General features: G+C 38.2%; 1 protein-coding gene across 1 annotated transcript; it reads right to left on the bottom strand.

The window, feature by feature from the left end:
* Positions 1-2802: 2802 nt before the first annotated feature.
* LOC126891147 (uncharacterized) lies at positions 2803-4092 on the bottom strand. Its single transcript, XM_050660329.1, has one exon. The coding sequence runs from the start codon at positions 4090-4092 to the stop codon at positions 2803-2805; it is 1290 nt and encodes a 429-aa protein (XP_050516286.1).
* Positions 4093-14285: the final 10193 nt, after the last annotated feature.

Genomic DNA, 14285 nt, shown 5'->3' with positions numbered 1-14285 from the left:
ACCACTTTATGGCATTTGGGGTCAAGTTCTGTATGGTATCTTCGTCCCATTCAGATTTATTGCTCAGCTTAGTGATGAATTTTCTCACAAAGTTGAATTTCTTCGGCATATCATCTTGGGGCATTTCCCAAGTTTGATCAAATTGAAGTGATCGAGGTTTTTCTCTGATGATTCCTTCTCTGATCATCCTGTATATTGTTTTCTTCCTTACATTTTCTAACTGAATGTGCAGTGGGGTCAAGTTTAAAATCACCTCCATTGCAGCTGTGGGGCCGGTTCCCATTGCTCCAGTGATACATGCACAGGCTAGTCTCTGAATCTTCGAAAGCTTTTTCTTTGTCGTATTCAGATTAGCTCTTGTGCCCCAAGCTACTGCCCCATAAGTGATTAGTGGTCTCACTATTGCTGTGTACATCCATTGCAGAATACGTGGGTTACATCCCCAGTTTTTCCCTGCAATGTTCTTACACACCATGAGGGCCTTGGTGGCTTTGTGTATTACTTCCTCTTCGTGTTTATTCCAGAGTAACTTGCTATCTAGGATCAGCCCTAGATATTTGACCTCTGTTTTCCAGTCGACGATATCCTCCCCTATTTTTATGGTTTTTAAATTCGGGTTCTTTTTCCTTGTAAAGGCTACTAGTGTGGTTTTAGTGGGGTTGATGTTAAGTCCCAACGAGTCACACCATTGGTTTGCAATATTCAGTCCTCTTTGAACTATGTCGCAGAGGATATTTTCGTACTTTCCTTTTGCAAGGATGACCATGTCGTCGGAATATCCTTGACATGGTATGCCTTCCCTGGTCAATTGACAGAGTAGGCTGTCCACAGTGAGACTCCACATGAGTGGGGACGCAACTCCCCCCTGCGGACAGCCTCTGGTCACATTAATGAAGATAGTGTCTTGTCCTGTCTCCATTTCTGCGATTCTCGTAGATAGCAGTTGCGACATCCAGGTGGAGGTCATTCCATCTACTCCTCTCTCATGCAGTGCTCTTTTGACGGCTTCATGTGGCGTGTTGTCAAAAGCCCCTTCTATATCTAGAAAGGCACATACCACGGTCTCTTTCTTATTCAGAGCATCTTGGATTTCATCAGTCAATTGTGTCAAGGCGGTTTCCGTGGATTTTCCCGCTTGATACGCATGTTGACGGGGGTGCAATGGCACCTGTTCCAAGATTTCTGTTCTAATGTAGTTGTCTACAGCTTTTTCCATCGTTTTGAGAATAAACGATGTGAGGCTGATCGGTCTAAGGGATTTAGGGTGCGTAGTATCCCGTTTCCCTACTTTTGGGATGAAGGTGACTTTGGCCCTTCTCCATGCTTCTGGTATGTATCCCAGTTCAAGACTGCTCCGACTGATTCGGACCATATGAGGAATGATTGCCTCTTGGCCCTGTTGAAGTAGGGCAGGAAATATTCCATCCGTTCCAGGTGTTTTGAACGGCTGAAAGGTGTTCATAGCCCATTTCAGCCGTTCTTCACTGCAGATGTGTTTTGCCATTGCAGTGTCTTCCCTGGTAGGTCTTCTGATTTGCTCACTCTTTTTTCCTGAAGTGATTGCTCCTCCAGGAAAGTGAGTTTCTAACAAGAGCAAAGCTCGTTCTTTCTCGCTTTCTGTGAAGCTTCCGTAGTGCCATTACTGTATCTACTCTTCCCTTTGCCAAGACCTTGTGTAGCCTTGCTGCAGAGGGAGTAGTGTCTATTTCTTCGCAGAATTTTCTGAAGCTATTTCTTTTAGCCTTTCTAATCTCTTTATTGTATAATGTGAGTTTCTCGGTGTATCTCTGCCAATCTCCGTTACGTTTGGCTCTGTTGAAGAGCTGTCGCGTCTCGGATCTTAGGTTTGACAGATGTTCGTTCCACCATATTGCATCTTTTGATTTTCTGGTCCTCTGAAGAGGACAACTTGATTCATAGGCGTCGAGTATTACCTCGTTAAGTTCTATGACATCATTTTCTAATGCCAGGTGGTTTCTGGCATTTCCTTTAGTACGAAGACTTACAAGATTTCTCCTCAGGTTAGAGTTGTATTCATCCCAGTTTGTTTTCCTGGGGTTTCTCCTGAGTTTTGGCTCAGGAGGACTACAATCTAACCTGAACATAATTATTCTATGATCAGAGAGGGATGGTTCGTTCGATACTCTCCAATCCCTCACCCGATCTGATAGATTCGGTGTGCTTACAGTTATATCTAGCACTTCTTTTCTTGTTTTAGTTACAAAAGTAGGGGTATTCCCTATATTGTGTATGACAAGATTCTTACTAAGAATAAATTCTAAAATTTTCTCACCTCTTTCATTGGTGTCTGTGCTCCCCCATACGGTATTGTGACCATTAGCGTCACATCCTAGGAGAAGCGGTAGTTTCTTCTGCTCACAGTACTCTACTAGTCTTTGCAGTTCTGGAGGCGGTGCAGTCCCGTCTCCTGCAAAGTAGCATGAGACTATCATAACTTCTTGACGCCCTTTTCCGAACTCAAGGTTTGCTCGAATCGGAACAAGGTCTCTCGTCATAAATTCTGAAACACAAAAGTGATTAATACTGTTACTTACCAAGATGCATGCTCTGGGTTTGTCAACATTACTTACTTTGTATATCAGCTTAGCTTCTCTGCTTGTGAGTCCTCTCACCTGACCGTCACGAACCCATGGTTCCTGAATCAGTACAAATCCCAATTGGTTTCTGATAAACGTCCTTAGGATGACCGCCGATGATCCCTTGTCGTGATGGGCGTTTATCTGAGCAATATTAATTCCCATTTTTTTTTCCTCCTCCCTTTTCCCTTTTCCCTGCCCCTACTTATTTGGTTATTTGAGGTGAGGTTTCTTTCTCACCTTCTTCCCCCCCGACAAGTGTTTTGTCCTTGTCTTCTTCAACGTTAGTTGCTTCGGCTGTCTCCATGTCCTCCGAGTCCCGATATAGATCGGTGCTGTGGTGGTCTCCGACGCTCTCGGCATCGCCGGGCACATCAGTACCCCGCGATGCAGAGGGCACCGGAGGCGCTTCCTCGACCTCGGTGGTTACTAACCCACCGCTGCTCCCCGGAGTCTCCTTTTCTGTTTCCCGTTTTATACCATGAACGGGGATTTTCCCGAACCGGTAAAAAATGGTGCATCCGTTCTTCCTGAGGGCAGCGCAGGATAGCTCGTCTATCGCTGCCCTCAAGAGTTGCCCTGCCGCCTCTTCCTTAGCACTCAGGACCTTCCACCTACCTATTGCTAGGCCCTCATTTTGTACCTCTATCAGCTGAAGTAATTTCTCAGCTGATAGCCCCTTGCTTCTGGGGAGGAAAACTGTCACAACATGTGATCTAGGGATGTCGTCTCCCTTACATGTTGTGAGTTCTCCACCCTCCCACTTCCTAATTTGTGGCACCTTCAACCTTAGCCACTCCGCTGACTGTGGTGTTTCACAGTCAACTACCAAGTAGCCCGGCTTGAAGTGGATGCCGTCGAACTGGAGCTTGTGCTCCCATCCGGCGAACATTTCTTGAACTATTGCCTCCTCCACCAAAGTCTGCTGTTCCGCGCTGAGGGTGTTCTCAGGGAACCCTTTGGGGAGAATGGCAATCTTCTCCGATTTTAGAGCAGCTGCATAGCTGCTCATACCTACTGAGGTAGTGGTCTGTTCTCCCACTTCCTCCTTCTTCCTTTTCACCTCTTTCTGAGCAGGACTGATGACCGTCTCAGTCCGCTTTCTTTTTTGACTAGCAGGCTCTTGGCTTTTCTGCTCCAAGGCCTTCTTTCTTGCTGTTTCAGGGGAAATTCCCTGACTGAGGTACCTCAAGTACCATCTGCAGCCCGCTCCGCTGAGCCCACGTCTCAGTGGGTCATCCCTGCCTCCAGGTTCTCCCAAGTTTGGGAGTGGAGGCTGTCTAGAGGTCGAGGGCCTTTGGAGGTCCTTCCCCACCTCAGATTTACCCTTGTGGTGTATTCCCACAATGGAGTCTGAGGGACCGGTCCTCGACTTTCCTGCCTCTCGGGGAGCTTCCCGAGAGGTTGAAGGAGAGTGTTTTCCTTCCTTCTTCTTCTTCGATTTAGCGGTGTATTCCCGCTGTATTTTTTTTCCTTTTAATTCTTTCTTGTCCATGGTTGTTCCCACGAGTAGCTAGGGAATGTCGGTCCACTCCGGCAGAGCCCCGCATGCCGGAGTAAGGCTGCATACAAGGGGGTTTCGCCTGGTTCCCCCAGGGGAACGTTCGCGACCGCATATGCCCCAGCGGCCATTCATCCATCGGCACGTTGCCTTACACTTTGGATTGGGGTAGTGAGGTAAGTGGAGGGATAGTGGATGTGGGGCAGGGATGTGATCAGGAATCAGCCACTCGCGCTCGGATAAGTCGACTCACAAAAAGGTGAGAAAGAGTTTGTTGGGGGAGGGCGACATGTTTGGGTTTCGAGTGGCCGTAGGAGCAGGGAAGGGTATCTGTATATGCTGAAGGCGAAGGCGCAGCAACTGTTCGCCTCAGTTGCTGCGCCTTTTCGCGTCCAGTGGCGGTGTCCGGCGGTCACCCGGTGCACAGGCACCGGGGTGCGTATTTGGTTTCGCGGAGACTGTTTGGTTTCGCTGGTCGTGCTCCCCTCACAAAATAAGGGACCAAGACCAGTTACTCAGCCCTCCCACCAACGGCAAGGAAAAATTACAGTCTCGGGGAGAGGTTCAAAGCCGTCAAGTCCATTACTTCGTTGGTATTAGATGCCATCTTGTCCTTAATATCCTTTTCTTCCTTATGTTCCTTCTTTTTATCGGTTTTTTCCTTCTCTTTGTTCTGTGAGGGTCCACCTCTATTCTAGGTGGTCCTGATTTTCTTCAATTTCTTGGCTAAATATTTATCTAGAATCGGAAATTTTGTCCAGAAGATTTAGGGCATGTGACTATTCTAAAATATCTTTTAGATAAGTCGCTAACTAGAATATTTTAAGTCTTAACAAAGACTAATTTTTCATAAGGAACAGAATTCTCTATTTTCTGATTACTTTCAATGTTAGATGAAATATTCAAACTGTTCAGCTGACCGTACGACCGGTTTGATATACCCCTTGATTTTCAATCAGTTGCTCCGTATGCACGAAGAGAGAGGTTGTTAGAAAGTGCTGACAGGTACGTGTTGCCAGTACGAGTCCTCACAGTCTAATTTGAAACGTTGTTTGGCTTGGAGTCTTTTATAGTAATTCTATAACCATTGTTCAAGGTTTTAACCACCTCCACTTCGATCTTGACAGTGACTTTGAAATGACCTTGAGAGTGGTCTTCAAATGACTTTGAATGGCCTTCAAAGAGCCTTGAACGACATTGCCCTTTGAATGGTCTTGACCTTAAACGACCTTGACATAAAATAACATTGATTTTGATCTACCTTGACCTTAAACGACCTTTACGACTATTGTCCATTGCCTTGCCATATCCTCTTGAAGCTGGGCGTGGTCCCATATCTCCAAACCTTCGTGCATGTCGACGTCTGTTATTACGACCCTGTGGCTAGGTCTCTCCAAATCCATATTTTCTCTCGCATTCCTTATACCATTCTCCATCTAACGATTTTCTTTCTTCTCTTCCAATTCCAAAATCCCGCCATATTTATTCCTGTTCCTGTGGTTTCCCACTGGTCTAGATCGCCATATGGCAGTTCGGGGGTAGTTACCCCCGATGATGGAGTTGATGTGTTAAAACACTATTTACCAGAATATATTTATTTAGAACACTAAATACGCCAGTAACTAGTTGGTGGACAAAGTCTCTGATCTAACCACGTCGATGTCTGAATAATGAATAATCTCTTCTTTACTTTCTCCGTATCTATAAATAAATCGTAATTGTTTTGTTATGATTGACTACACCCGAATGTGACCGTGAATTACTAATAATATCAGAATCGCTGACTTCGGTGTTTTCCAAACGAGTGGCCTACATTGCAAAATCAATGTCATCCATTTATGTAATGTAAACAATGAATGTAAATAATATTTGTTTAAGACTTTTAAAAATTAAATCGATATGAATTATTCTTATTGTTTGATGCTAATAAATCCTGTACATGAGGAATATTTTCGTTTTTGGACGCAAAAGTTAGTTTATTTATTTTCGTTCAATTTGCAACTCAAGCAAATAACCTACACCGTATCGAGCTGTACTATCTGATTGTCTTATCGATTGGTTTATTTTCAATAAAAATCTTTAGTCTTCGCAACAATAACAAGTTTTTTCAAAAGAAATAAATATTGCTTTGAAATACATGGTGATTCCATATAAGTTTGATTGTGTGTATATGCTTTCGATTCGTCAGAGTAGCCTACAAATATCGGCGACTCAGCTTTTGGATCAAATTGATCCTTCATTTTTTCTTTGGGAATGTGACTATAAACCTTAACCCAAATATTTGCAAATTCGACACATTCGGTGTTACTTTATGCCACAATTCATAGGGCGTTTTTTCTTTTGACTTAGTGGGTAATCGATTTTGCAAATAGTTGGCTGTCACTATCGATTCCCCCCAAAAGGTTTTTGCTAAACCCGCATCGATTAACATGCACCTAGCCATTTCAACTAGCGACCTATTTTTTCTCTCTGCAACCCCGTTTTGTTCTGGAGAGTACCCTGCTCTATATTGAATTTTTATACCTTTGCCCTTTAAAAATTCCCTTAAATTATTTACGTACTTGCCACCCCTATCTGACCTAATTACTTTTGGAACCCTACCTAACTGATTGCTCGTAAATTCTATAAACTCTTATATATTTTCCCCGTTTCATTTTTATGATTTAATAAATATATAGTTATATATCTAGAATCTAGAACAATCATCAATTAAAGTCAAAATGTAACGTTTACCCCTGGACTGGAGTAACAGTCTTCATGGGACCGCAAACATCGGTATGCATTAAGTCAAGAATATTAAATGTACTGCTATGCTAACATTTCGGAAAACTCTTACGTAAAATTTTACCTTTCATACAGCATTCACAAGTTTCCCTAATCCTACAGTCTTTGATATCAATCCCGACTGTCATTTGCTTTTCCTTTAAGTGTTTGACTGCAACCATGTCCCTGTGTCCAAACCGTCTATGCCATGTATGTTGACAGTTGCTGGAGTGTTCGAAAACACTCAGTCCATGGTCCACAGTTGAAAGCTTATATAAGTCGGGTGAAGGCCTCGCACTCGCGATCACTTTTCCGCTTAAAACGATTTTACACTCGTTTTATCGAACTGCTCATTATGTCCCGCAATTGTTAGACTTTTCACCGAAAGCAGATTTGAGTCTAATCCCGGCACATACAATACATTGTCGATTTTTAAAATTTCCACTCCCGATCCAGTCACGCACACATGCGTCCTGTCCCAATACCCTGAACCTCGGAGTATTGTCCTTTCTTCGCCAAACTTACATCGCCCTTTCTGTTACCGTCAAATTGGGTATAGACTCCTTTGTAATTAACCATGTGGCTTGAAGCTTCTGAATCCACATACCACGATGCAGAATCCCTTTTTCGGTCCCTTGAGCTATAATTGACCATAAAACATGCATCTTCAGTGACTTTATTGGCCTTTTCCTTTTTATACTCTTTGTACTTAAAACAATCTCAAAAACACTGTTAAAAAATAACACTGCTTTGCTTCTCCGTTTGCAGTACCATTATTTTTGTTACCCTTGTATACTGATTTCATCACTGACTCCTCCTGATTTCTTCCTAAAGCTTCCTGATGTCTCCTGTAATCATCTATTAACTTAGTCGTTACAAATTCCAGAATAAACTCATTCGATGGCCTTCTTTCCAGCGCTGTAATAAAAAAACTGTATGAGTCTGGAAGACTTCCCAGCAAAATTCCTGCTGCGAACCTGTCCTTAATTTCTTCCCCTAAGGCTGCCAATTTATTCAACGATTCTAAAAATAAACTGATGTGCGCTTCCATATCACCATTCTCCTCTAGCGATAGCCTACAGATTTTCTTTAAAAAGAACACCATGCTAGATAAACTTGATTTTTGATGATAATCCCTCAGCGTTCCCATGCATAGCACGCAAATTCCTTATTCCGGATATGCACTAACTGATTAACGTCGACAAGTAAGGCTATAGTTGACAAAGCTTTATAATTTTTTTTCCAGGAACTGCTTCGGTCTGCTTCTGATGGTAACTCTTTCGAAACTATTTCCCATAAATCAGCATTGATGAGCAACATTTTCACTAAATAACTCCATGACTGATAGTTCTGACCGTTCAACTTTTCGACATTATATTTCGCACTTTCCGCCATTACTTCGGTTAACACGAATACTATTCGTGACTGTACACTTTTAATTATCTTTCAGGTGAGCTAATACGATACTGGAGCCCATAACCTATTAGAAATATAACATAATAAGATAAGAGTAAGACTATGGGACAGAGCTAGAAGTGCAGATATACGACGGAGATGCAAGGTGGATAATATTAATAACTGGGTAAGAAACAGAATAGAATGGAATGACCACATAAGCCGAATGCCAACAAATAGAGTAGCTAGGACAGCGAGACGGTTCCCCAATAGGAAGACGATCAGTGAGAAGACCACTAAAACGATGGAACAACAACTTACTAGAGGCACATTAAAAAAACAGACAGTCATGTCCATACAAAAAGAAGAAGAAGAAGAATTTACTTTTATGGTTCAGAGAAGTCGGCGGCCCTTGAAAACTGAGTATATTTATTTAAGCAAAGCTAACAAAAATAATAATTATAGTTGAATATTAGATTCCAACATTTACAACTGCTGTGTTTGTTAACAACTCAAAAATAATTTTTTGGTACCACTTAGGGCCGGTTGTTCGAACGCTAATCAACATTGATCACTATCAAATATTTAATTACTCTCACAACTGTCAATGTCAACTTTGGTTGGGTTGCTGAAATCATAGTTAATTATAATTATGAGAGTAGTTAGTCAATTAACATAACAATTATTAACATAATTGATTAACTAATTTCATAATTGTCATCAATAATTATGTTTTCGGCAACCCAACCAAAGTTGACATTGACAGTTGTGACAGTAATTAAGTATTTGATAGTGATCAATGTTGATTAGCGTTCGAACAACCGGCCCTTAATCTCTACAAATAAAAATATAATATTATGTTTGGTTTTTCGGCAAATATTAAAATTTTGCAAACCTTTCCGACTGGTAGATGCATATGCTGCTTTCTGGTCTGACACATCAGTAAAGGATTTCGTTCTGTTATATTCTATTATAGTGGACGATTTTTTAATAGTGCCTTTTGATGTATATACAGGGTGTAACAAAAATACAGGTCATAAATTTAATCACATATTGTGGCACCAAAAATAGTTCGTTTGAACCTAACTTACCTTAGTACAAATGTGCACATAAAAAAAGTTACAGTCCTTTGAAGTTACAAAATAAAAATCGATTTTTTCCAATATATCGAAATCTGTTAGAGCTATTTTATTGAAAATTGACATTGGCAGTGGCATTCTTATGGCAGGAGCATCTTGCAGAAAAATTATAGTGAAATTTGTTCACCCCATAAAAATTTTATGGGAGTTTTGTTCCCTTAAACCCCCCAAACTTTTGTGTACGTTCCAATTAAATTATTATTGTGGTACCATTAGTTAAATTCAATATTTCCAAAACTTTTTTGGCTCTTAGTATTTTTTCGATAAGGCAGTTTTTATCGAGTTTTTAACTTCTTTTTAATATGTTTACATAAAAATTTTATGGGGGTATTGTTCCTTTAAACCCCCCAAATGTTTGTGTACGTTCCAATTAAACTATTACTGCGATACCATTAGTTAAACACAGTGTTTTAAAAACTTTTTTGCCTCTTTGTATTTTTTTGTTATGGCACCTTTTATCGAGATGTGGCTTTTTTTTAATATGGTTCAAAATATACCTAAAAATGTAAATCGTAAATAAATTTTCATATTATTACAGTCTCCATAATCGTACTTAACCATATACAAATATATGGTGGATTTGACAAATATTCAAAATATCTTGATAAAACTTGACTTTTCGAAAAAGTACTAAGAGGCAAAAAGTTTTTAAAACATTGTGTTTAACTAATGGCACTACAATAATAATTAAATTGGAACGTAGACAAAAGTTTGGGGGGTTTAAAGGAACAAAACCCCCATTAAATTTTTATGGGGTGTCTAAATTTCACTGTAATTTGATTTTTCAGATACTACTGCCATAAAAATGCCACATGTCCATTTTCAATAAAATATCTCTAACAGATTTCGATATATTGGAAAAAATCGATTTTTATTTTGTAACTTCAAAGGGCAGTAACTTTTTTTATGTGCACATTTGTACTAAGGTAAGTTAAGTTCGATCGAACTATTTTTGGTCCCAGAATATGTGAATAAATTTATGACCTGTATTTTTGTTACACCCTGTACATCTTGCATTTCTGATACATATTTAGTGGTCAAAAATAATACACATCTCTTTTATCCTTCCAGTTGCCTACGATTATGTTTGTATTGCTCTCATTTCGCCCTTTTTCAATATAGCGGAAACCACATGTGAAGGATTAAATTTCCTTTTGGAACGTACAGTTCCGATTAGCTGCATTCAGTTGCTGAGCTACAGTAATGCTTGTGTAAAAATTGTCGGTCACCAAAGTTCTACACGTATTTTATTGCGGTGCCATAAGTTGCAACACTACATCCGTCGCAACACTTGTATTACCTGGTCTAGTAGATTTTCCTCCATACAATTTTACTGCATATTCATATCCACTAGCAATAATTTGAACAATTTGGTTTTCAGTATACTACGGAACAAAATTTATTATTTGGGGGTTTTGGGGTCACTGAATACGATTACGCCATCATAACTGACCCCCGGATCACCTGGTGCCCCAGGTCAGTGCAAGAAACGTCATCTTCTGGAGTTTCGATGGTTTTCGGCATTACATCGATGCAAATGGATGCAAACGCAGTAAAGTCGTTCATAAAGAAATCAATATGCAGAGATAATGTGTTTGGTAATTTAATAGTTTTACAGAGATAGGAACTTAAACCATAGTTTGTACGGTTAATGACTTCGTGGAAGGTGGTCACAGAACGAGTGGTTCTTGAACGTACACGTAGACCAATTTTATTTAAGAGTGAGATACAGAAGTTATATAAGAAGCAAAGATCTTTATGTTGACAACGACTCTGTAATGAGTCACGTCGAATAATTTGCAGTAAAGACTCGTAACTTTGACCAGCGAAATGCATCTTATAAGCATAATAACGTAAGAATTTACGCTGAACTTGTTTTGTTTTATTAATGTGACAATTACATGATGTATAATCTAAACGTGGTCTAACCAAAGAACAATAAAGAAGTTTTAAAGAACGACCAGTCGTAAAGTCATATCTACATCTTTTAACAAAGCCAAGCATCTTTAATGACTAAAGACCGGATTATATGTTCCTGTTTTGACTGAAATATGTGCATATATATGTCTGAAATATAAGTAAAATATGTTGAAAATATTCCCTAAAAGTTTAAAATATGTTCCAAATATATGGAATATGTGAAAAACATTTTAAAGTAACAAGAAAATATGCATTACAAAATGTATAAAAGTTTTATTAAATAACGGTAAGTACATATATTGACAAAATTAACCTAAATATACGAATGTATACCTATCTAGTACCTATTACTATTACACGTTTCTACATTTTATTCCTTCTTATAAAAACAATTCACAATCAAATGTTTTTAAATATTTTCAATAGTAAAATTATGTCGCCTATCCGTTAGTAGTAATTTGTATGTTGAAAATCTTTGTTCAACATCAACTGATGTGATTGGTGCAAATTTTATAACGTTAACAATCTCCGCATTTAAATTGGTATTGACATCAAAATCGCCCCAAAAATTATTTTTTTTTGCTTCCTGTAATAATAATTTTAAATCACTATTTTTCTGTAAAGTTTCAATCCATTTTTTATTTATTGACTGTCCAATTTTTCCAGAAACTTCTTCAGCGTTTTCCTTAAATTTCTGAATTAAATTAAGGGACTCTTTTAGTGGAAACGATTCAGTTTCATGATTGAGGATGGTTTTATAAACAAATTCATAATTCGATTTAATAAAACAAAGCTCATTGTGCAGTGATCTGTTTTCTAAAATTGATTTGCATTTTAAAATCGCACCAATATTTGTTTCTTCAAAACATAAAATTAGTTCTTTTATATGGAGAAAATGTTCCGCATAAAAACAGGCAGTTTTTAAATATGTTCCCCAACTTGTGATTATAGGCTCCGGTGGCAAAGGAGTATTTGGTAATTTTTCTTTATATATCTGAATCCTTAAAGACGATTTTAAAAATATTTTCTTCACGTTGCTAATTAAACTATTAAATGTAGGAAATGAATTTCGAACGCCACTCTGTCTAAACCATGCGACAAACTTTTAGTTGTTGGCCAGATTTGACCATGTATGACGCAGCATCGGAAACCATAAGCAAGATTTTGTTAGCTGGAACAATGTCGGGAAGGAAAAAGTTCATGAATGCATTATTTATAAACCTAACCATTGTTACATGGTTAACTGTGTCAAGCTGTTTACAGCGAAAAATATGTCAAAATATGCCAAAATATGTTAAAAATATGCCAAAATATGTTAAAAATATGCCAAAATATGTCAAACGGTCGAAAATATGTTCAAACCATCAAAATATGTTAAAAAACCGAAAATATTCTAAATATGTAAAATTAAATTAGTGTCAAACGCCTTTAATTATCATAATTCGTCCACATCCTGAAGCGTTTGATTGTATCTTTGATGGTTATCGATATGCAAAAAACATATAATCCGGTCTTTATTAATGACTTAGAAACCATGCTGTTAATGTGTAGGTTGTAATTCAAGTTAGTGTCAAGAATAACACCCAGATCAATAACTGAGTCAACTAATTCTAACCTAGTGTCCCGTATATAGTAAGAATTATTCTCAAAGTTTCTCAGTCGAGTAAAAGTTATAGCATGGCATCTGTTTGCATTTAAGTCCATACCATTAAGTGAGCAATTTATTATTTTATTTGGGAAATAAGCCACAATTTAAACTTGAAATTAAATTTCTTTGACATTTCAACTTGCACTTTGGAAATCGTTATCAAAATACAAAACATTAATAAAACAAATTTGATTTTTGTTACTTCGAAAAAATTTCTTCCAATAATTTAATTTTGTCTGACTCATACATATATTATACATTTTAAAGTAGAAGACTTGAAAATAATATCGCCAACATTTATGAGTTGAGTTCTGGGGAAGACTTTATTGGAAGATAGTTCATTTGTTTACATGAAATCAACTTTAACTTAAAAATATCTATCAGCAAAAGTCATAGTATGTGATTTGTCTTTAAAAAGACAGCCGCATGCAATGATGACAGTAAAATTCTCGTGTTAGTGATTCCATAGTAAATCACGAGGAAAAACCTCTAGATACTATCTCGACGTGGTAAGTATTTGGGCTTACATTCAGTTGACTCTCAAAATTAACACTAAACTTGTAACTAACCAGATGAACTTCTGTTGGAGTAATAATTGGGTGAAATATATAAACTCCAACAGAAGTATTAAAAGCAAGTGTATTAGAATGAAGGGACTTCTACATTGGGAAGCTGATGTAACAAAATACTACCCTTGCAGTAGTACTTGTATGGGAATGTGAATTGAAAAGGGTTAGATGATGAACTATTGACAGAAACATAAGTAGAAGGATGAAACTGAATGTAGTTAGGCTAGCAGGGTATAGAACAGAATAAGCACTTGATACTCAAGGATCGTTTCGGACAATTTTCATGCCGTCAAAGACAGTAAATCTACAGAATATAGATGATGGCTATAAGGAGAATATTAAGTTGAACAGAGGCTAGAAAATATAGAAGAATAACAATAAATCGTGGGCGCCAGTAGAGCGTAGACTATTGCTCTACCAGGTATCCGATACTGCTGCACTTGTACTAATTAGTTGCTATTAGAATAAAGTTAGTAAATATAGGAAAATATGACAAAACTAGGTAACAAAAGAAATATTATACAACACAATCAATAGTATATTTAACTTTTATCTATATGTACAATGAATTAGTATATCAATAATGTAGACCCTAAAATTAACCCAAGAAATATCTTACCATAAAAGTATGTACAGCCTACAGTTAGAGTAAATAAACACTGGGTGAACAAAGTCCAGCCCTAAAAATTGGTTTGAAATGTCAAATCCAATTTATAATATAAAAATTAACCGACACGCTACTGGAGATAGAAC

This window comes from Diabrotica virgifera, chromosome 9, assembly GCF_917563875.1.
Source record: "Diabrotica virgifera virgifera chromosome 9, PGI_DIABVI_V3a".
In the NCBI taxonomy this organism is placed as follows: domain Eukaryota; kingdom Metazoa; phylum Arthropoda; class Insecta; order Coleoptera; family Chrysomelidae; genus Diabrotica; species Diabrotica virgifera.
This window is presented reverse-complemented; position numbering and strand designations above follow the sequence as displayed.

Coding starts and splice junctions, on each gene's coding strand:
- LOC126891147 (XM_050660329.1), bottom strand. CDS start 4,092: ATGGACAAGAAAGAATTAAAAGGAAAAAAAATACAGCGGGAATACACC.